At 41.6% G+C, this 21,135-nt stretch overlaps 1 protein-coding gene across 1 annotated transcript in view; it reads left to right on the top strand.

The window, feature by feature from the left end:
- The window catches only part of LOC127436502 (plexin-A4), a 334,355-nt gene extending 314,951 nt beyond the window's left edge, over positions 1-19,404 (top strand). The window contains exons 28-32 of the mRNA XM_051690704.1: positions 9-199; positions 3,629-3,798; positions 6,519-6,731; positions 15,307-15,457; positions 16,125-19,404. Coding sequence (XP_051546664.1) covers positions 9-199; positions 3,629-3,798; positions 6,519-6,731; positions 15,307-15,457; positions 16,125-16,220 — 821 coding nt within the window. The 3' untranslated portion in view covers positions 16,221-19,404. The remainder of the gene's footprint in view (positions 1-8; positions 200-3,628; positions 3,799-6,518; positions 6,732-15,306; positions 15,458-16,124) is intronic.
- Positions 19,405-21,135: the final 1,731 nt, after the last annotated feature.

The raw sequence follows: 21,135 nt of genomic DNA, 5'->3' as shown, positions 1-21,135 counted from the left end.
TCCAACAGAAAACATGATCAAATACACAGGCAGCCCAGACAGTCTGCGATCTCGCACCCCAATGATCACACCTGACCTGGAAAGCGGAGTTAAGGTGTGGCATTTGGTGAAGAACCATGAGCATGGAGACCAGAAGGAGGGAGATCGTGGCAGCAAAATGGTCTCGGAGATCTACCTGACCAGGCTGTTGGCAACCAAGGTAAGCTTTGTGTGTCACTGAAACAAACCAAAAAGGAGTAGTTAGAGCAATCTAAGGTCAAAATTAAACACAGGGTGTCAAATGGTGTTTGATATTTCAGACATTAGACGCACCAAACTGTTTTAAAATAGGTTTGTTAATGTAAAGAAACATGCTGAAACCTTCAAGAGATGTTTAAGGGATGACTTTCCAGATAAACTTAAACCTTCTAGAATGAGATCAAATCTGTACCTTGTAAAATGAGACATCAAAGAGGCCACATGTGTCAAATGTTTCATGTTTATGATATTTGCGTCAAACTGCAGTTGGCCCGTCTTCTCTTTTAGTTTCATGCTGACTGACTTGATGTCACAGCATCAGTAGACCTGGCGAACAGACATTTGTTTTGGTCATATGTCTGAATACAAATCCCTTACTACCTAAAAAAAGAAAAGAAAAGCATATTACTATATTTCATACTTATGATTAAGGATTTGAACAAACCCCTAATCCTTTTTTATAACTTTTCCTGCACTGTTTGTTGCTACAGACATGAATGATACCTCAAATCATAGAGGTATCGTAGAGGTGAGGTGTTTTATTACTTTTCTAAGCAATTAGACTTACCATTTACCCCTGGTGGACGATAAAATAAGGGACCCAAGCTACATCAAGGTATCATAATGTCATTGGCTGCTTTCACACCACAGGTGAATGTGGCCCAAATCTGATTTTTTTCACTCACATGTGGCATAGGTCTGTTAATTGGATGACAGTGTGAACAGCCACAAGCGCTTTAAATCTGACATTTTTCTAATCTGATCTGGGCCACTTTCATATGTGGGAATAAATTGGACAAATATCTGTTTTTTTTCTGATGCGTCTTTATTCTGAACAGCCAGGTCAGGTTTAATGTGATTTTTTACATCTAACTCAAAATTGATTTACTGTGTAATATGCCTGTTATGGTTTAAAACATTACATTTCAAGTCTTTTCTAGTTAATGCATTTAGTTTTTTTTTTAAGGAAAGAAAATTATAGGCTTCAACAGTTGGGCTCATCAGTTCAATTGAATTTCACATAGTAAAATACTGTATTCACATGAAAAGATGCAGAGGTCGATTTAGCCAAGAAAACAGTTTCTATATTTCTCAAACTGTATCAAAACACAAGTGCAAACAAGTCAATGGAAATCTGGAATATTTACAGATAGCAACTCTTACCTTACATATAGTGCAGTATAGTGCTGTTTTTCCAGCTGTCCTTTGATTTAATGGTGTCTCGCTCACAATATTACATTCTTCAGCTTCAACGGTTATTAAATTCCACTGCAAATGACTTTATTTAAAATTACTTTATTCATCTGGTCTACCATCACTTGCTGATTGATATTTTATTAGACTCATTAAGTGTTCTATTTGGGTAAAAAAAAAAAAAAAAAAAAACTGCTAATAACAATTTTAATAAATTAACTCATTACACATTAAAATAATGAACATGTTTGTGTTTGTTATTTGCATAGTGTTTTCCGCATGCGGGTCGGTTAACATGTGTTGGCTGTTCACACCAATGTCTGATATGAGCTACATTTAAAATGTTGTGTGAACATCCTTACAAATTTGAGATTTGAGCAGAAAATCAGATTTGGGCCACATTCAGCTTTGGTATGAACATTGCCTAGAGACTTGGAGGTGGCTCTTTTGAATTGGGTAAGTAAACAATCACCCAGAACACCCTAGCAACCACTTAACTAAATACTAAAAACTACTCAGAACACCTTAGCAACCACCCACAACACCCTTGCACTGTGGCAGCAACTTTAGCCCAGACAAGTTCCATTCATATTTTCTTCAATACAAATGTTGTTTTCTGTGGTGTTTTACTGGTTTACTGGTTCACACACATATTCACAAATGCCCTGGTGATTACACTACTCAGCTTGCAGACAGTGTGTCATATTTTTAGATGGATTATTTCTGTGAAATAATCAGTTTATCTCCGACACCATCTCGCTCTTGGTGAAAAATCATTGGTGTGACAGCACAGTAATTGACTGTTTGGCTTTCACCCCTGCAATAAATACCTGCTATCTGCCTGGGGTGCAGACGCTTCCCATATTCAGTCCATCATTGTCTCAGTTTCTCTAGAGGACAGGCGAGCTTTACCTATTCTCCATTCTCGCCATGATGCCAAGCTTGATTTAAAGGAATTTAAATTCTATCATCATTTGCTCACCCTTGTGTTGTCACATACCATTATGACTTTCTTTTTTCCGTGGAACACAAAATAAGATGTCAGGCAGAAGTTTAGTCTTTGTCACCAATCACTTTGAATGCATCTTTCTTCCATACAATAAAAGTGAATGGTGACCGAGACATTTTGCCTAACAAAGCCGGGTTGGAACAACATGAGAGGTGTGTAAATAATGACTTATTCTGTCTTTCTCTTTGCCTGTTGCCTCACATTTTTCTAATCTTCCTGTTTGCAATTACACAAATATCCTTTCCTCGCTTGTCCTAACAAGATCACTTGAAGTTTAATGCTTGCCTGTCTGCCTGTGTCTGATAGTGTGCTTTTAAGTGCGGTGTAATGACCAGGTACATTTCAACAGCTGCAAATAGCTGCTTTGGTATCTGGGCGAGTAAAGATGATGTCAGTCGTCACACAGGATGACACCTGTCAGAACGCTAACAGTCATCCTTGTCTCCAGCCCCCCCCACAGCTGTCGCCACGTTGATACAGGGCAGAGTGAGAAATATGTATTTTCATCTTCATAGGGAAAAGATAAGCTGTCAGGGATGTGGGACACAGTAGAATTATTGTTGTTATTGTCAGCTAAAGGATTTTTTTCTTCTGCTTTCTCGTCTGCTCAAATGGATTTTATTTGCTGTGGCTTATGCCCACCTCATCCTGATGCAAAGCCGGTGGTGGCTGCAAGATATAGGCAGAGCTTTTTTGATAGTCTTGCTCACACTCTCTCTCTTCCATGCATCCTATCAGTTCTTTCATTACACGTGGATTAGAATCTGTCGTCTTCTCTCCTTCTTAGACTCAACGCCATTAAATAAAATTAGGGTCAATAGTGCGGGGTGGACATTAATCCAGCCGCACAAAGCTGCTTAGGCAGAATCGCTTCCTTTCTCTGATATTAAAGGTGAACTTCGAAGTAACAATTTCACTATCAAAGCGTACGCTTCAGGAACGGTGGTTTTGTTGGTGGTATTACTGACAGGTGGCTCAGAAACACTTTTCTAAACACAGATAGCTCTGTTCAGAGAAATACAACAATACATGTCTTCTACGTAATAGCAAGTCCTTTATTGTTTAGCATCTTCAGGGAGCCTCTTATGTACCAGTCTGTAAAGCGGATGGATGGATGGATCTGCCGCCTTTGTGAATGAATGAATGAATGAATGTAAACCCTCTTCTCCATTCTTTGTGGTTCCTCAGGGCACTCTACAGAAGTTTGTGGATGACCTGTTCGAGACCATCTTCAGCACAGCTCACAGAGGAAGTGCCCTCCCTCTTGCTATCAAGTACATGTTTGACTTTTTGGATGAACAGGCCGACAAGCACAACATTTACGACCCGCACGTCAGACACACATGGAAGAGCAACTGGTAAGACATCATAAAAACGTACACAAATTGCCATTGTCATAATAATTCTGAAGCGCTGCAAGAAAATTGCATCATTTTTGTAAATCCAGAGAGGCAGTGTCAATCCCAGAAGAAAAAAAGCAGCATCATCACTGCCACCGATGTGGATGTTGCCATGGATATCACCATGGCGATGAGTGAAATTAATAATGCTCGTTTCCAAATTAATTTCACCCAACCGATTTAGAGCCATGTCCCTATGGTGGAAGGGGGCTGTGGGGGTTAAATAAACAACTTGCAGATATAAAGTGAAAGTAGGTGTGATGAGATGAGGGGGTGGAGTGGATGAGAGGGAAACGTAAAGCTTGGCATTACATTTAATGAGTGGTAATCTATCATTAGCCTCTGCCAGCATACCATCATGCACCACCCCAAAGGGCTATAGGAGATGAAATTATGATATTGCATGTTTCAGGTCCATTTGAGAGCATTAAGTGTTTTGGAGAGGACTAAGGGTCACTCTTGCATTACACATTAATGGAATCGTTCTCACAGAAAGCAGAACGTTAAATAGTGATTTATCATCTTGTGCTCCTCTTTGTACATTACAGCCGAATTCCAGTACGGAGTCCGTGATTTTTTCATGCGTGTGAGAGGGTTTTCAACAGGACTAATGCACTGCCATCCTGCTTTTTGCTGACAGCTAATGTCTCTCACAAACAACGAAAGAGGTCAATTTTTATGTATTGTGCAAAAAACAACAGGCTCAGCCATATCTATGTGGCTAGATATGCTGCCACTACACGGGGCACTAATTGGGCCGATGTCAGTGGTGGGAAATATCTGCTGTCTATGGATGATTTTAACACTTTGAATCTAAATGCACTTGGCCATGCAATCTCTATTTTGTTTACCACCTGCTCATCAGTTCTTTTTACCATGTATTATTGTTTGTAATTCTAAAGTGAAAGGATTTACATGGGCTAAACTGTGGGGTTTATTTTGATTGATATTGTCTGTATGCAAAAGAGAGATTTCCAGGCAATCCAGATGGCAACTTAAGATGTCTCTTCCTTATCCTCTTATTTGAGTGTGTCCTACTGACAGAAGCTGCTTTATTATTAGTAATGAGTATAACAGTCTAGACCTCCCAGATCAAGTTTTCCCATTATATGACACATATAACTAGATCAAGCCCCTAAGAATTCATTCAGACTAATCAAATGCACATTACTCCTCATTCAATCCCGAAATCACAGTCTAAATGATGGATTCCCCAGTTTTGCTATAAATCTCTTCTTCAAATGCATCAAAGAATGCCTTAACCATCAGATCTTTAACCAAAACCAGGCAGAGATGGATTGCTAATGGACAGACCTCTCGTGAATCATCCATCATGCCATTTTTTGTGTGGTGATTGGGCGAGGGGAGGGTGGTAGAGCCTGTCAATCAAAGTAGAAGCTGTCAATGAATGGCAATAGATAAAGCAGTTTGTTTAGGTTGGGTAAATTAAATATTTTTTTAGCTACTCAGAATGCAGATGAATAGAATTAATGCCATTGCTTTAGTTCTTAAGGGCCGTTAACACTGTTCACTAAAGTCATTCATTTTCAATGAGAGTTGGCATTTAATGTGATGTGGGCAATAGTGACCGTTGAAGCCACAAAGCTGAGCACTGATTCACTGCCTGATTAGTTGATTTTTGGCTGGATACTGCTGCCTAGAAGAAACACACAGTATAGCGATTTGATTAATGTGAAATGCTTAACGCTACTACTGTATAATTAACAATTCCACCTTCCACAGTGTACAGGCATATCAGATCAAATTAATGTCAAACAAGTCACAAAAGGTTAGATTATTAGACTGATTTGCAGGTTTTCCTCCCAAAACTGTGAAGTTCAAGTACAACACAGCTATTGCCTGCACTTTTCAACATTACACAAATACAAGGCAGAGGAAACCAAGAAACTGACAAAACTCCCCTGAGAGACTTGCACTGAACTGAGTGCTATATTTAGCTGGGATCTAGTCCATCCAGAAATCATTCAATTCAAGAATTATTAAGCTTCAGACACGTCCTGCTTTTGTTCTGTATGATAATATGATCTTCCCTGAGGCCAGCAGTGGCAGGTTTACGATGGTCTTGACTTGTGTTGTTAAAGCATTGAGATCCTTTGATAGAGTGCAGATAATCCCAGTTGATTCTCTTTGATTAATTTGGGAGTCATAATACAAGTTTGCTCCCTAAATCCTCTTTTGTGCAGTTGTTATTGTTAAATGAATTCAGAGGGCTATGGAGAGGGGGGGCTGGTATGGAAAAGCTTTTGTTGAATGTTTTCTCTCTCTTTGATGTAAAACTGCATCCACTTCACTGCAGTGTCCTCACTTATTTCCTCCTTCGGTCCTCTTGTCTCCCAAGCTCTGTTAAGACAAAACCAAGCTGTCTTGAAAACCATCGAGAACACTGCGGTCCCAGACCAAACCCCCATCTGTGACCCTTGAGACACACCCACACACCTAGGGCCTAGGCTAAGTTGATTTCACTTTAGAAAAATTGAGCCGGTTTATAAAGTAGGCTTGTATACGTTTATTGCTTTAGACAGGCACACGATTGCAGGACAGCCCACAGATACAAACAAACACATTAGATGTATCAGTTAAGCACTTGGTGCAAGGAGGCTTTTTTTATACATAAAAGGAATGCCATAGGACTAAAATCTGTTCCTTGCTCCCTACAGCCTACCTCTACGGTTCTGGGTGAATGTTATCAAGAACCCACAGTTTGTGTTCGACATCCATAAGAGCAGCATCACAGACGCCTGTCTGTCTGTGGTGGCACAAACCTTCATGGATTCATGCTCGACGTCAGAACACCGCTTGGGCAAAGACTCCCCTTCTAACAAGCTGCTATACGCCAAGGATATTCCCAGCTACAAGAGCTGGGTTGAGAGGTAGGCATGTGTGTGTTTCTTCGTAGGAACAACAGGTATCCTGGTGTGTCTGCATACTTCCTATGTATATGCCATTTCTAATTCTTGCTGAGTGATTAAACAACCAAAGCCAAAGACTGTCAATCACAGTATCTAATGATGCACCACAGCTAGACAACCCAGGTTTGCTTGCTTTCTGTCGTCATTTACTCACCCTCATGTTGCTCCAAACCTGCATGACTTTCTTTCTTTAGTGGAATACAAAAGGAAATGTTTGACAGGCTCAGTCATCATTTATTTTCATTGTATGGAAAAAAAGATGCATTGAAAGCGAATTGTAAATGAGACAAACATAGTGCCTTATATCATCTTATGTGCTCCAATGAAAAAAGTAAGCAATAGGGGTTTGGACCAACATGAGGGTGAGTAAATTATAACAGAATTTTAATCGAAGTGAGCACAATAAGGCAGAAATAAGTTGTGTATGTGAGAGAAAAGTGAGTGTGTTTGGTAATTTGTTAAAACTAGATTGTCATGAAGCTTGCTCAGTGGGGGCAGTGATTAATGAAACATTTATTTATTTACTTTTGTAGTGTAGGAACATCGAAGTATGTGTTTGTGGCTGGTTTTGCCAGAGGCAGCAAGTTTGTGTATTATTCTGGGTCTACAAGCTGGCTGGACAAATCAGTATGATGTAAAGCTCATGTAGAGGAGGGTTTTGCATTAATGCAGTATGATGTATGTGTGTCTGAGTTTGTGGTTACTGAGGTTTGATCTACAGTTTGGCAGAAGTTTACATACACCTTAGCCAAATACATTTAAACTCAGTTTTTCACAATTCCTGACATTTAATCATAGAAAACATTCCCTGTCTTAGGTCAGTTAGGATCACTACTTTATTTTTAGAATGTGAAATGTCAGAATAATAGTAGAGAATGATTTCAGCTTTTATTTCCTTCATCACATTCCCAGTGGGTCAGAAGTTTACATACAATTTGTTAGTATTTGTTATCATTGCCTTTAAATTGTTTTACTTGGGTCAAACGTTTTGGGTAGCCTTCCACAAGCTTCTCACAATAAGTTGCTGGACTTTTGGCCCATTCCTCCAGACAGAACTGGTGTAACTGAGTCAGGTTTGAAGGCCTCCTTGCTCGCACATGCTTTTTCAGTTCTGCCCACAAATTTTCTATCAGAGTGTGGTCAGGGCTTTGTGATGGCCACTCCAATACCTTGACTTTGTTGTCCTTAAGCCATTTTGCCACAACTTTAGAGGTATGCTTGGGGTCATTGTCCATATGGAAGACCCATTTGTGATGAGCTTTAAATTTATGGGTGATGTCTTGAGATTTTTCTTCAATAGGTAGAATTATCCACATAATTTTCCTTCCTCATGATGCCATCTATTGTGTGAACCAGTCCCTCCTGTAGCAAAGCAACCCCACAACATAATGCTGCCACCCCCATGCTTCACGGTTGGGATGGTATGCTTCGGCTTACAAGCCTCACCCTTTTTCCTCCAAAAATAACAATGGTCATTATGGCAAAAAGTAACATATTTGTTTCATCAGACCAGAGGAAATTTCTCCAAAAAGTAAGATCTTTGTCCCCATGTGCACTTGCAAACTGTAGTCTGGGTTTTTTATGGTGGTTTTGGAGCATTGGCTTCTTCCTTGCTGAGCAGCCTTTCAGGTTATGTCTATATACGACTTGTTTTACTGTGGATATAGATACTTGTCTACCTGTTTCCTCCAGCATCTTCACAAGGTCCTTTGCTGTTGTTCTGGGATTGATTTGCACTTTTCACACCAAACTGCGTCTCCTTCCTGAATGGTATGATGGCTGTGTAGTGCCATGGTGTTTATACTTGCATACTATTGTTTGTACAGATGAACATGGTACCTTCAGGCATTTGGAAATTGCCCCCCAAGGATGAACCAGACTTGTGGAGGTCAACAATTTTTAATCTGAGATTTTGGCTGATTTCTTTTTATTTTCACATGATGTCAAGCAAAGAGGCACTGAGTTTGAAGGTAGGCCTTAAAATACATCCACAGGTGCACCTCCAATTCAGTACACCACCTATCAGAAGTTAATTGTCTAATTGTCTAAAGGCTTGACATCATTTTCTGGAATTTTCCAAGCTGCTTAAAGGCACAGTTAACTTAATGTATGTAAACTTCTGACCCACTGGAATTGTGATATAGTCAATTAAAAGTGAAACAATCTGTCTGTAAACAATTGTTGGGAAAATTACTTGTGTCATGAACAAAGTAGATGTCCTATACAACTTGCCAAAACTATAGTTTGCTAATATTAAATATGTGGAGTGGTTAAAAAAATGAGTTTTAATGACTTCAACCTAAGTGTATGTAAACTTCTGACTTCAGCTGTATATGTTGAGTATTGTTTCAGTATTTACACTTTATGAAAAGAGTACGTGAATGCATATGAATTTGGGGAAGAATTAAAGATGGTGTGTGTGTGTGTGTGTGTGTGTATGTAATGTAAGTGTATGCTTGAAAGTTTTTATCAGTTGGAGTTGTAGAAATAAAGAGTGAGTATGGGTGTAAATAGGTAGCCAATATTTTTTATTATGTCCTGCAGCTATTGTGTGTATATTGGAGCTGGTGGTAATCAGACTGAAGTGTGATGTAGAGGTGCAGGATGATGAATTTCAGCTCTATTGTAGTTCAGTAGATGTACTGGTTCTAACCAACATTGCACCAGAGCAATTAGTCACTGCTTGGTGTGAGAGACAAACTTTTCTGCTTTCCTCACAATCCACTGGGTCAGAGGCTCTCTATTCAACAATGCCAAGAATGGGGAATCATGGGTAAACATAGCCGTGGAACCCCATCTTCCCACACACAATGACTGTCAAAGAGATTTAAATTATTCCTTTGTTTTCTGAAGACAACAGTTTGTTACAAAACATTTCACTCCTTACGGAAGCTTCAGTCCCACTTGGCAGTACAAGAGTTTATACCACAACCAGGGATGTGAAAAACTACACATTTTCTAAAGGACTAGTTGACTGAACGGTCTTAAGGTAGCCCTGTATAATTAGGTTGGTATAAGTCATTCATGTTATTCCAATCGAACCCGTTTCTTAGGAGGCATTTACATAGAACACGTTCTTGTGTTCAAAAACAACTAGACACAGAGCATAACGGAACAGAACATAGCACGAGGGGTGTCGAGACACTCAAAAAAGAGCACGAGACACAACATAATGGCCAAAGACGTTCCTCTGGAAATTTATGTCTGTAGTAGAAGAGCTGAAAAAGGTTGTATTATGCAACCTTTCTTACAGCTGAAGCACAGCACGCTGTCATAACTAAGGCACTGCTGCTAAAGAAAAAAATCTTGATAAACTTGTTGACTAGTAGACGATCATGAACCCCTTAGCACAACATTGGACTGCCATTTGAGGCTCAAGCCTACCATCCTATAGTAAACAACAAAAAACACATTAATTAGAGCCATGTGTCCCTCCTCACACACACACTGACTTACAGCCTCTGATATAACATGTTTATTTGCCATGAGGTATTAGAGGCTGCATGAGGAGATGGGTACCTGGCAGATGAGCATGATGGGAAAAATTATAAGATTGTAATCATGCTGCCAGCTCACATTGACCATGAAAGAGCTGAGATGGGATGAAAGCTCATTTTCATGCATTAGCTTGATAAAGTGTTAAAAGCCTAAAAAAAAAAAAAAAAAAGCTTAAAAGCCTACCTTAATTGAAGGTGCTGACATCTATGGCAGTGTTTTTCAAACCAGGTTATATTTTCTGTCAATGATACATTTTTATTCTGAGATACAGCTCTCAAGTAGCTCCTTAATTGGTTATTTTCTGCAGTATCTTAATAGGTGACAAATCTGTAGAGACTGAGACTATCCTTCTGTTTTCTTTTGTCAGACGTTATGAGGAGAGAACTGAGTTGTAGATTAGAGATGTGCGCCATGCTAAAATCCATACATGAGACCCCAGGGCACATGAAGAGGACCAGGCAGAGTTACACAGCAAAAAAGACAGCGAGTCAAGGACAGGTGCTGAAGGGATGCCTTTGATCCTTTCATATCTTTATAAATGCAGGCAAAGATCTTCATTGCTGTTTAATGGGGAAAGGGAAAATGAGCGCATCCGCTGCACGGTTGACACCCGAGAGGTGAGTGGCTCGCAGAGACTTCAACATCTGCTGACTCCAGAGGAGGAGGCGGCGGGCGAGTTGCGACATGAGACGTGATGGTCTCTGGTGGTTTATGTACGCCACAGTCGCTGTGTTGTCCGTCCGGGTCAACACGTGCTTGCCCTGAATCAATGGCCAAAGCCTCTGCAGGGCCAGCGAAACCGCCAGCAACTCTAGGCAGTTGATGTGCCATTGCAGGTAGGGCCCTGTCCAGAGCCCCGATACTGCCTGCCCGTTGCACACGGCGCCTCAGTCCGAATTCGAGGCATCCATCGTGACCACGACGCGCCTCGAGACCTGCTCTAAGGGAACCCCTGACCGTAGAAATGCCAGATCTGAACAAGAGCTGAAAGTTTGGCAGCACCGTGGCATGATGGGGAGAGCTTGCTCTTTTCCCAGTTGACCTGAAGACCCAGTCGGTCAAGGTGCCGAAGCACAAGGTCCCTGTGCACACACAATAGATCTCGCGAGTAAGCTAGGATCAGCCAGTCATCGAGATAATTGAGGATGCAAATGCCCTTTTACCTTAGCGGGGCCAGGGCTGCCTCTGCAACTTTGGTAAAGACACGAGAGGACAGGGACAGACCAAAAGGGAGGACCTTGTACTGGTATGCTCATCCCTCGAAGGCTCTGTGTTGAGGAAGGATCGCTACTTGAAAGTACGCATTCTTCAGGTTGATGGCCGCAAACCAATCCCGATGTCGTACAGACGTTAGGATGCACTTCTGCGTCATCATCTTGAACGGAAGCCTGGGTAAGGCTCTGTTCAAGGCACACAGATCCAGGATTGGGCGCAACCCCCCTCTCTTGTGCACGATAAAATAATGGCTATAAAAGCTCTTGTGCGACTCGAATAAGGGGACGGGTTCTATCACTCCCTTCGCCCGAAGGACCGAGGCATCCTCGCCTCGCACCATGGTGGAGAGGACACCACTGAACCTGGGTGGTCGTCTGGTGAACTGGATCACGTAGCCGAGCCGGATCTTCCTAATGAGCCATTGCAACGGGCTGGAAAGTGCTAACCAGGCTTCCAGCCTCTGCGCTAATGGCACCAGGGGGACGATAGGGTTTATCATGCCCGGGGTGGGTGGTTCGCTGCAAGGCAGAGCAGACACCGCACGGGGAAGATCGTCTGGGGGAGGCTTGCTGCCCTGCGAGCCCGCAACGGTGGCTGGGGCGGGCAAGCGGCCCCAAGAACCACCGTACTTACCTGTTTGCCTGCTTTCCTTCGATGGAAAACAAGGGAACGCAAGATATTAGCATCCCACTCGTTGTCCGGAAAGGCTTCCAGTGCCTGGCTGTTGCAAGCATTGGAGAATGACCCAGGGAATGAGGAAACTGCTCTTTTACTGACAAACTGGGTGCCGGGGCCTAGAAGGCACCTGGTGATGTTGTGAGGGTACTCACCTCGTGCTGGCCCAGGGGCGGGAATGGAGTCCGTATGCTTACCTGGGTCAGGCCAGTCAGAGTCAGCAACCTCATCCCTAGGTCGCCTGTCCCAGGGCCGCTTCGAAGCCCGTCCGGGGTTCCTAGCAGCCTGCTGATGGGCAGGTGGTGCCGCCTTTCTGAGGGAGGATTTATTCTCAGAGGCCGGTATGTGGGCTCCGATGGTGGGGGACCCGGGGCCGACACCACAGGAGGACGGCCTTGGCGAGAGGCAGACAGGGCACGGGACTTCGGAAGCCAGTAGCTGAGTCGTTCCGCGGCAGGATGTGTTTAATGGCCTCCGTCTGCTTCTTCACCGTCGAGAACTGATGGGTGAAGTCCTTGACAGAGTTGCCAAAGAGCCCCCCTTGGGAGACGGGCGCATCGAGAAAGTGGACCTTCTCAGCATCATGCATCTCTGCAAGGTTGAGCAACAGGTGTCGCTCTTGGACCACCAAAGTGGACATCATCCGACCTAGGGTGCGTGCCATGACTTTCGTCGCTCGTAGAGCGAGGTTGGTCACGGTGCGCAGTTCCTGCATGAGCCCTGGTTCAGTTCTACCCTCATGCAGATCTTTATGCTAGTGAAGCTTCAGGATGGCCATGGTGTGCAGGGCAGAGGCGGCCTGACCCCCGGCATTGTAAGCCTTCACCACTAACGACGAAGAAAACGTACAAGCCTGGGAAGGGAGCCTTGGTCGGTTCCTCCAGGTGGCTGCGCCCTGCAGGCACAGGTGCACCATCATGGCACGCTCGACTTGGGGAAGCACGACATATCCCTTGGCTGCCCCGCCATTGAGGGTAGTTAAGGTGGACGAGCTCACGAAGCGTGTATGGGTGGAGAAAGGCACCTTCCAAGACTTTGCGAGCTCCTCATGCACTTCTGGGAAGAAAGGCACCGGGGCAGAGGGTTCCAATCAAGCCCGATGTTCGCAGCAACCCAGGCAAGCATGGCTGCCAACTCTGCTTCGTCCTGAGCTCTACCGCCCGAGAGCGGGAGCTCAGTAGACTCGTCTGCTTCCGAAAGCAGTAGCCCACCCTCTGATGATGCTCTCATCCTCGTCGCGAGCTGCGAATGAGACATTAAATCCGCCCTGAATCGGACCGCCTACCTCGCTCATGAACTCTACCGGGCAGAATGAGCGTGCTGGGGGATGGGAGGTCCGCGAGAACTGAGCCAGCGGAGAAGCTCTCATATCCACATCCAAATCACCCACGGTGCTCGCCGACCCAGCCGCCTGAGTTTCAACTCAGGATGGACCAGGTTGCGAAGCAGCCGCGGTGGCTCTCTGCTTCACGGAGAAGAAAGAGAGCCGCAACCGCAACGTTCTCATGGGCATGTTCTCACAATGAAAACATGACACATCCACAAAAGCTGCCTCGGCGTGCTGGCGACCCAAGCACTCGAGACAGATTTCGTGACCTTCCGGTGGGGAGAGATAACAGCCACACCCAGTAGCACAAAGGCGAAAGGACATCTTTAAAAAGATGCCAATCGTTTGTGCGAGCTCTTTTTGAGAAAATACACTCTTTTAAATATACTCTTTTTTACACCTTTGGACTCAACCGCCGAAGCGCCCAGGGGAAGCACAACACTCGACCATGCGAGGGTGACTGCTGATATGCGCCGTAAAATCCAGCAGTGATAGCAAGGTGATGGGACGTACACACACATGTGCTCGGCTCTGAAGAACAAGTCTGAATGAGTGGTGCACGCCATCTCCTTTTATACCCGTATGTCCAGGGCGGAGAGTGGCATGCATATTCTACTCGCCAATTTTCATTGGCCTTTTCTGAATAAAGCAAAGGTGATTGGGGCTCTCAAGAGCAAACCCCTAGTGTCACTACATCGACACAACGTCGAGTGAGTGACAGACAGGGAACTACCATTTTAATGAAAATTTAAATAGATGAGTTAGACTGGGTAGTAAAGTACAAGCAGCCAACAAGTGCCCAGAATGCATAGAAACTCCATAATACTGTTTAAAAGGCAAATGGAAATAGAAATAGTAAATAATAAGTAAGTGTGTCCAAACTTTTGACTGGTAGTGTACTTGTAAATCATACACCATAATAGAGAATAACCAGCACAGACTCAGTCTGACAGAGGAACGGGTGACATTTAAACAGTATTAATTAGAGCTAGGTGAGCTGCCAGTCATTAGCATTTGGAAGGTGAATTTGCACAGTGTAGATAAACTCAAATGCGGGAACTTGTGAATGTGATGTACCTGTCACTGGAGAATAAATTCTTATGGGACGGCATACCTGGAGATTACAACCCCGCTCTCTCTCTCTCTCTCTATGCCATTCTCCTCCACTGACAGTCCCATGGTGCATTGCAGCACATACCTGCACCTGCCAAGGTGCTTATGGGAGCCTGGCGTGTGTCCTCACTCTAAAACAGACACACGCATAAGCAGTTAGTCAGTGATTATATTGAATCCAGGAGTTGGCATTGTGCAGGAATTAAAAATGTAAATGACCTACCTTAATTAAAGAGTCGACAGAGGCTCTGCAGCTGCAGGTGACAGTGAATGATTGCTTTTCCTCCACCATCCCTCATTCATTCACACATACACTCCAGCCACCAACACAAAAACAACAGAATAGTCTGTATGTGTGAGTACATATATGTATGTATTTTCTTTTGGATGTGCTAGTGTGTTTATTTTTAGAGTGTTCAATAATGCACCTTACACAAACACTAAACATTGATTCTGCTGATCACTGGAAAACTTGCAAGGACATTGGCTCATTAAGTCTCACAGCTAAAGTCAGCTGCAGCTGTACAGCCACTGAAAGTAAATGCAAAACTGATTCCAAGGGGCAGGACATATCTCAGTCAAACACTGCCAGAGTTCACCCTGAAATACATTATTCAAAATAAATTACTAGACTTCAAGCCTTGTCACGCCTGTCCACGTTCTAAGCATTTATTGAGAAATGTGTCTATGTGTGTGTTTGTTTCACAGATATTACTCAGACATTAGTAAGATGCCTGCAATCAGTGATCAGGATATGAACGCATACCTGGCAGAGCAGTCCCGCATGCACATGAACGAGTTCAACACCATGAGCTCCCTCAGCGAGATCTACTCTTATGTGGGCAAATATACAGAGGAGGTATGGAAAACATTTTAATCACTATATCAGCCAGGATATTGGCCACATTTTATGTGTAGCCTATTTATTATAAGAGTGAATCTCATGAAACCTATTAAGAAAATGTCATATTTCTCCCAAAAATTAAGATGTTTTATCCCTTTATATTAACAGTAATAAGAATTTGTTAGAAAAGTATCTTAATTTTTCATGAAGATAAAATCACAAAAAATCTTAAAAGTAAAAAACAGTCTTTATTTGCTGTATGCAAAACATATATTTTGCATGCAGATTTTTTCATGAGATTGACCCATAAATAAATAAACCAAGTAGATGGCCAAAAAACTTGAAAACAGAATTCATAGTATTTAATTTACATAAAATAAAATAAGTCAGGAGTAGCCGATAAAGGGTTAGTTCGCCCAAAATTGTTCTGTCGTCATTTACTTACCCTCATGGGTTTGTTAGGCAGAACGTTAACCTCAGTCACTATTCACTTTCATTTAGTCTTTTTTCCAAACTATGAAAGTGAATGGTCACTGAGGCTGTCATTCTGCCTAAAGTCTAATTTTGTGTTCCATGGACAATAAAAAAGTCACAGGGGTTTGGAACAACATGAGGGTGAATAAATAATGACAGAATTGGTTATATGGAGGCATGTGTCTGATGTGTCATCTCCCATGGGCAGATTGTGTCTGCGCTGGAGCAGGATGACGGTGCCAGGAAACAGAGACTGGCCTATAAACTGGAGCAGGTGGTCGTCTTTATGAGCCTGGAAAGCTGAGGACCGCATTTCCCAGAGTGCACTGGGAGATCCATCAGAAACCGAGCCGTGCCTGAGTGAAGATCTGTCCATCTATCTCATCTCTTCTGTTTGCAATTTTCCTACAAAACCAAGCGTTTGCGTCATATTAGCTCTGCTTCCTAGAAGAGTAGAGATGGGAACTGGAGGGTGGGCAGAGGAGCCAAGGACTACATTACCCATGATGCAGTAGTTTGGGTTGCCATCCGGCTCTGCCGTGTAGAGGAAGGTTGGCTGCCTACGAGTTCTGCTTCACTACATCCTTCTCTCTGACTAGAAAAAAAAGAAAAATTTCTGTTGCCTTCAAAGTATAGCTGATAAGCAGAAACCACTATGTTTGGTGTCAATTTGTTCTGACTTTTATGACTAGGGTAGTGTATGACGTTAATATAGAGTCCTGTTTACTGTAGTACCTTTATTAAACACCGAAATGCAAGACAAAAAATGGTACTGCATGCATCTGAAGAATGCAGACCATCTGGGACATTTCAAAAGACACCTTGAGAATTTGGCATTTACAGGATGTACAAGAGGACTTTTACTTCATAACTGAGCGCTTTGATAAGAGAACAATCAAGCCTGGACAACCTGCCTGCTTATTTTCACTTTGAAGAGAGTGAGGTGCATTTAAAACCCTTGAAACACAGGGAGTTAGTGCTTCAATTCTTCTGTCTTTTCCAGGAACCTACTTGACACTAAAACTTAGAGTGTCACCTTGTGACATTCACATATCTCTACACTTCACCCCAAGCCTTCATCTCGGCATATACAGTATCTGGCTTGTGCACATCTCTCAATTTAACCTCTAATGAGTGGAGGAAAAGCCAAGGTTTGATCCCCTTAGAAGCACACACACACCTCACCCTGCAGCAGGAGCAGAGAGCCACGCCTCCTCTCTGTCCTACATCCTGGTTTCCAGGACCTACGCTGTGCTGCAAGAGGACAAAAATCTCTGTTATCTTAAAAAAAGCACACATTTAATAGATGACTCAGTTCACACATCCAGTAGGGAGACTTTAATTACAAAATATCCTACTCAGAATTAGTTGTTAATGGGTGGTAATAGAGATGCACCCAGATGGGATGAATTGCTGAAAGTGCACATGTGCAGTCTGCACTGTTCACTGCCACAGGGTCTACCCGTAATTACTCTGAGCACTCTGGATGCGTCTGAGAAAAAAACCCCACACACATGGGCAAAGTTGGTCAGCAAAAAACCAAACAAGCCCAACTGAAAAAAAAAAAAAAGAACAAAGATTGTCTGGAGAATAAATTACTCCTGAGAAACTGAACACAAGGCACTGTTTGTTTTATGACCTGCAGAATGAATCTAACGCTCTGTCTGCAGTCTGATATTGGTTTCTCTCCATTATTCTTTGCGCGGCTTGCTGTAGCTGGCCTTGAGAGACCCAACCTGGGCTTACGATTCCCAAATGACAACGGTTGGAGTGTCAAGGACTTAAAAGTATTGGCTGTAACTTTGACAAAGGGAAAGAGACAATTTAGCTGCCCTCCTTTGTCCTCTGATCATAGACCTTCCTTTACCCTTGACAGCGTACACCATGTGGTGATGTGAATGTGTGGAGACCAGCCCAGGTCCACCTTGGGTTCTTTATTGGCTTTTTCAGCGCATGTATTTCAATTTAAACTTTAAAAAGAAAAAAATGGAAAATAGAAAAAAATAAGCCTTGCAATTGATGATGTGGATGTGTTCTTTTCTTTCTTTTGCTTGGAAGAACGAGATGGAGAAAAAAAAGTGGCTGTCATCTTAAAAATTGCAACCTTGGTTAAGGTGGAACCTTTATCCTGCCCTTCCATTCAACTGACATGACCATTTGTGAATGTGTTAGATGCTAGCTAATAAGACTAATGAAACCTTAAGCAGATATAGTATATACCCTTGCATGCTGACCTATTTGGATATGAAATGATCTGCCTTGCTAGCAATTTATCTAATACTACTATGAATTTCTAAAGCGAACCAAACTCTTGTTAGACTTTCATCAGACTCCTGTGCTCATAAGCAAAACAATTCTGTTTCTATCAGGTAGATTGCCTTTCTCAGAGGATGTCAAGCTGAGAGTCCTCATTAACCGATTACATTCAGCCAGACCATTAGTGCGAACACTATAGTTCAATCCAGCTGCTTATTCACGCTATTTAGGGGTTTTCACAAAGAAAATAGTGCATTTTTGTTGTCTTTAATGTGCAGCTCTAAAGAGTTCATTCCTTTAATGAGTTCATTTGTACCACATCATATCTGTTTTGTATTTCTGCATTTTTCTGTAAATCTGTTTGTATTATAGGTTTGAATCATTTTGATGCTACCTGTTGTTTTCTGGCCAAACACGAATTAATTAGCTTTCCACCAAATTATTTAAAAAAAATTTTTTTTTAATTATGTGTGTGATTGCTTTGTGGTCCCTTGTGTTATTTCTTAGCATAGCTTAGTAACAGAGGACTGTGTACAAGGTATTTCAGGTACACAGCTGCCCAGATAATGATTCTATGCGACAAATAATAAAATACCACTGTCAAGATTTTTAGGTATTATGTTTTGGATAAATCTTTCTGAAAACCCATAAAGTATAACCCGTAAATCTATTAGAAATCTTGCAACTGACGTTTATAATTAACAGTGTAATGATTTCTTCTGGGAACTCATTTAGGGAATCTAGAGATCATCATATTGTTGTGAAAAACCTGTGGGGAAAAAAGCATTTCAATGAGCTGATATTTCGATGAAGTGAATGGTTCTGGATTTCCTCATGACTCTAATCTTATATTTACGTTCCATTTTTCACCTGTCATGTACATCCACAGCAGGTGTCAACAGAACCACCCCCCTCCCTTATGTCCAAAAGACCAGATAAAGTTTCCACCTTAAACATTTTGTAAGAACTAAAAAGTCCTTTTAGCTCAGTGTTACTGCAGGTGTTATGGAGACCTGTTAGAAAATACTTTTTAATATTTCCAGATTTGATGCAAGAAAAAGTTATCCTGATGGGAGAAGAGAAAGCGAGAGAGAGACCAGCAGAAAGGCAAGCTTCTCTAAATTTGTTATAATTAATTGTATACCTGTGTATGTAAATATAATGCATTCCTATTTTGCAGTCAAGAACAAAATACTATTTGTAATATAGAATAAACTTTATTATGAAAAAGATGGGTCTATTGTCCTTTATTTTGTTTACAGTATGTCTCCTTTGTTTGGAAGATGCTTAATTATTCAAACTAAACTAAAACTTTTCAACACAAGGTTATTTACATATGGATAGGCTTATTTTTGGACATTATGAAAAACATAACTTTTGGAGGGCCAATCCTTACATAAAAATATCAATTTTAAGAATTTTCGTAAACACAATATTATTTTTTAAGCATGAAAATCAATGTGGATCATAAGCTTAGGAATGTTCCGGGTTTCAAAGGTAGAGCAACAAGATGTATGTTAACATAATTATTATAGATCAATTCACTGCAGATGCAGCACAGGCCGCTAATAAGAATGCAGGGTGAATGATGTCAGATTAATTCCTGGGATTAATTCCTAAAATGGCTATTGACAGCTGCAGGGAGCAAATGGAAGCAATTAGCATTATTAGTTGGTTGTACTTTGTCCTATCTGTCTTGGTAAACATCTGTGAAAAGACAACAGATCCGGCAAAGACTCTCATCGAGTAAACAGAGATGACCAAACAGTGAACTAGAATCAACAGAGACACTGCAGACATCAGTAGTTGGAAAAGAGCTAAAGAAATTGGATAAAAAAAAACAACATGCTGTCCACATTCTTAAAAGGAAATTGAGATGCAATCATTGGCATGATTTAGTTTACAAGAGACAGTCAAATAGAAACTTCTGAAAATTCTGAAACCATAGAGAAGAATGTTGAATTCCTTGCAGTGTTTCATGGAATGGGTGCTGCATAGTGATACAAATAGAAGTTCGGTGAAGAGGTCATGGCTGTGTTTTATTGTAAATGAAGCATACTATTGACCAGTCAGCATCTAGGATTTGTTTTATAAAAGTAGATATTCTATTAATAAATTTTGAACATGGACAAAACTACAGTTTTGTCTCTCTGTATGAGCGATAGAGCAGCACTGCCTTAATGGCTTCTCTCTGTCATTCTCTTTATTTCTTTTTTAAGTACCAGTCCTTCTGTGGATGCTTTGGAATCAATTACCAGCCTTGATTTTCAAAATGGACTTCCGAGGCTGTAGCTTTACTTAATTTTCTAATAAACTTGTGACAATCTCACAAATGCATGTTTCATATGACAGAAAAATTATCCGACACAGACCATGTTCAATTTTGATTCTATTATTATGTTTGCATGTCTCAGACAAAATTGCACATTTAATAATTAAATTCCAGTTCTGTTGTGTGCTGAAATCTGGCATAGGTATTCTCTGGAGTTGGCATGTCATGGTGGAAAAACACAGGCTATTGGAATCAATAAAGCTGTATGCAATGTGTCCTAAACCACATAATATATATGAGAACAGTTGTTTCCTGATGGGGGCAAATTGTAGATAACTCATTATGCAGCTTTTGGGATATTACCACCTAGCCACATGCCCAAGCACTATGAAACAACACTAAATTTAGTGGGGATTGACTGAAGTTACTGTAGACTGAAAATGTCCTTGAAAATATATCGCCTAGCAACCATCATTCCATAATATATGAGCCATTTTGTCAAGCTGCATGTCTCCAAGTCTGTATCCCTCACATTCATCTGATAAAAATTGACCTATGGTATACCATCCCTATATTAGTTGTATATAGTGTATATAAAACTAAATTACAGTATTTTTGCTTAAAATATTTATGCTTAAAACAAGAAAATAAAAATGTTTCAGTGGAGTAAACATTTTTGGAAGAAAAAAAA

Source organism: Myxocyprinus asiaticus, chromosome 47, assembly GCF_019703515.2.
Source record: "Myxocyprinus asiaticus isolate MX2 ecotype Aquarium Trade chromosome 47, UBuf_Myxa_2, whole genome shotgun sequence".
NCBI classification, from domain to species: Eukaryota; Metazoa; Chordata; class Actinopteri; order Cypriniformes; family Catostomidae; genus Myxocyprinus; species Myxocyprinus asiaticus.
This window is presented reverse-complemented; position numbering and strand designations above follow the sequence as displayed.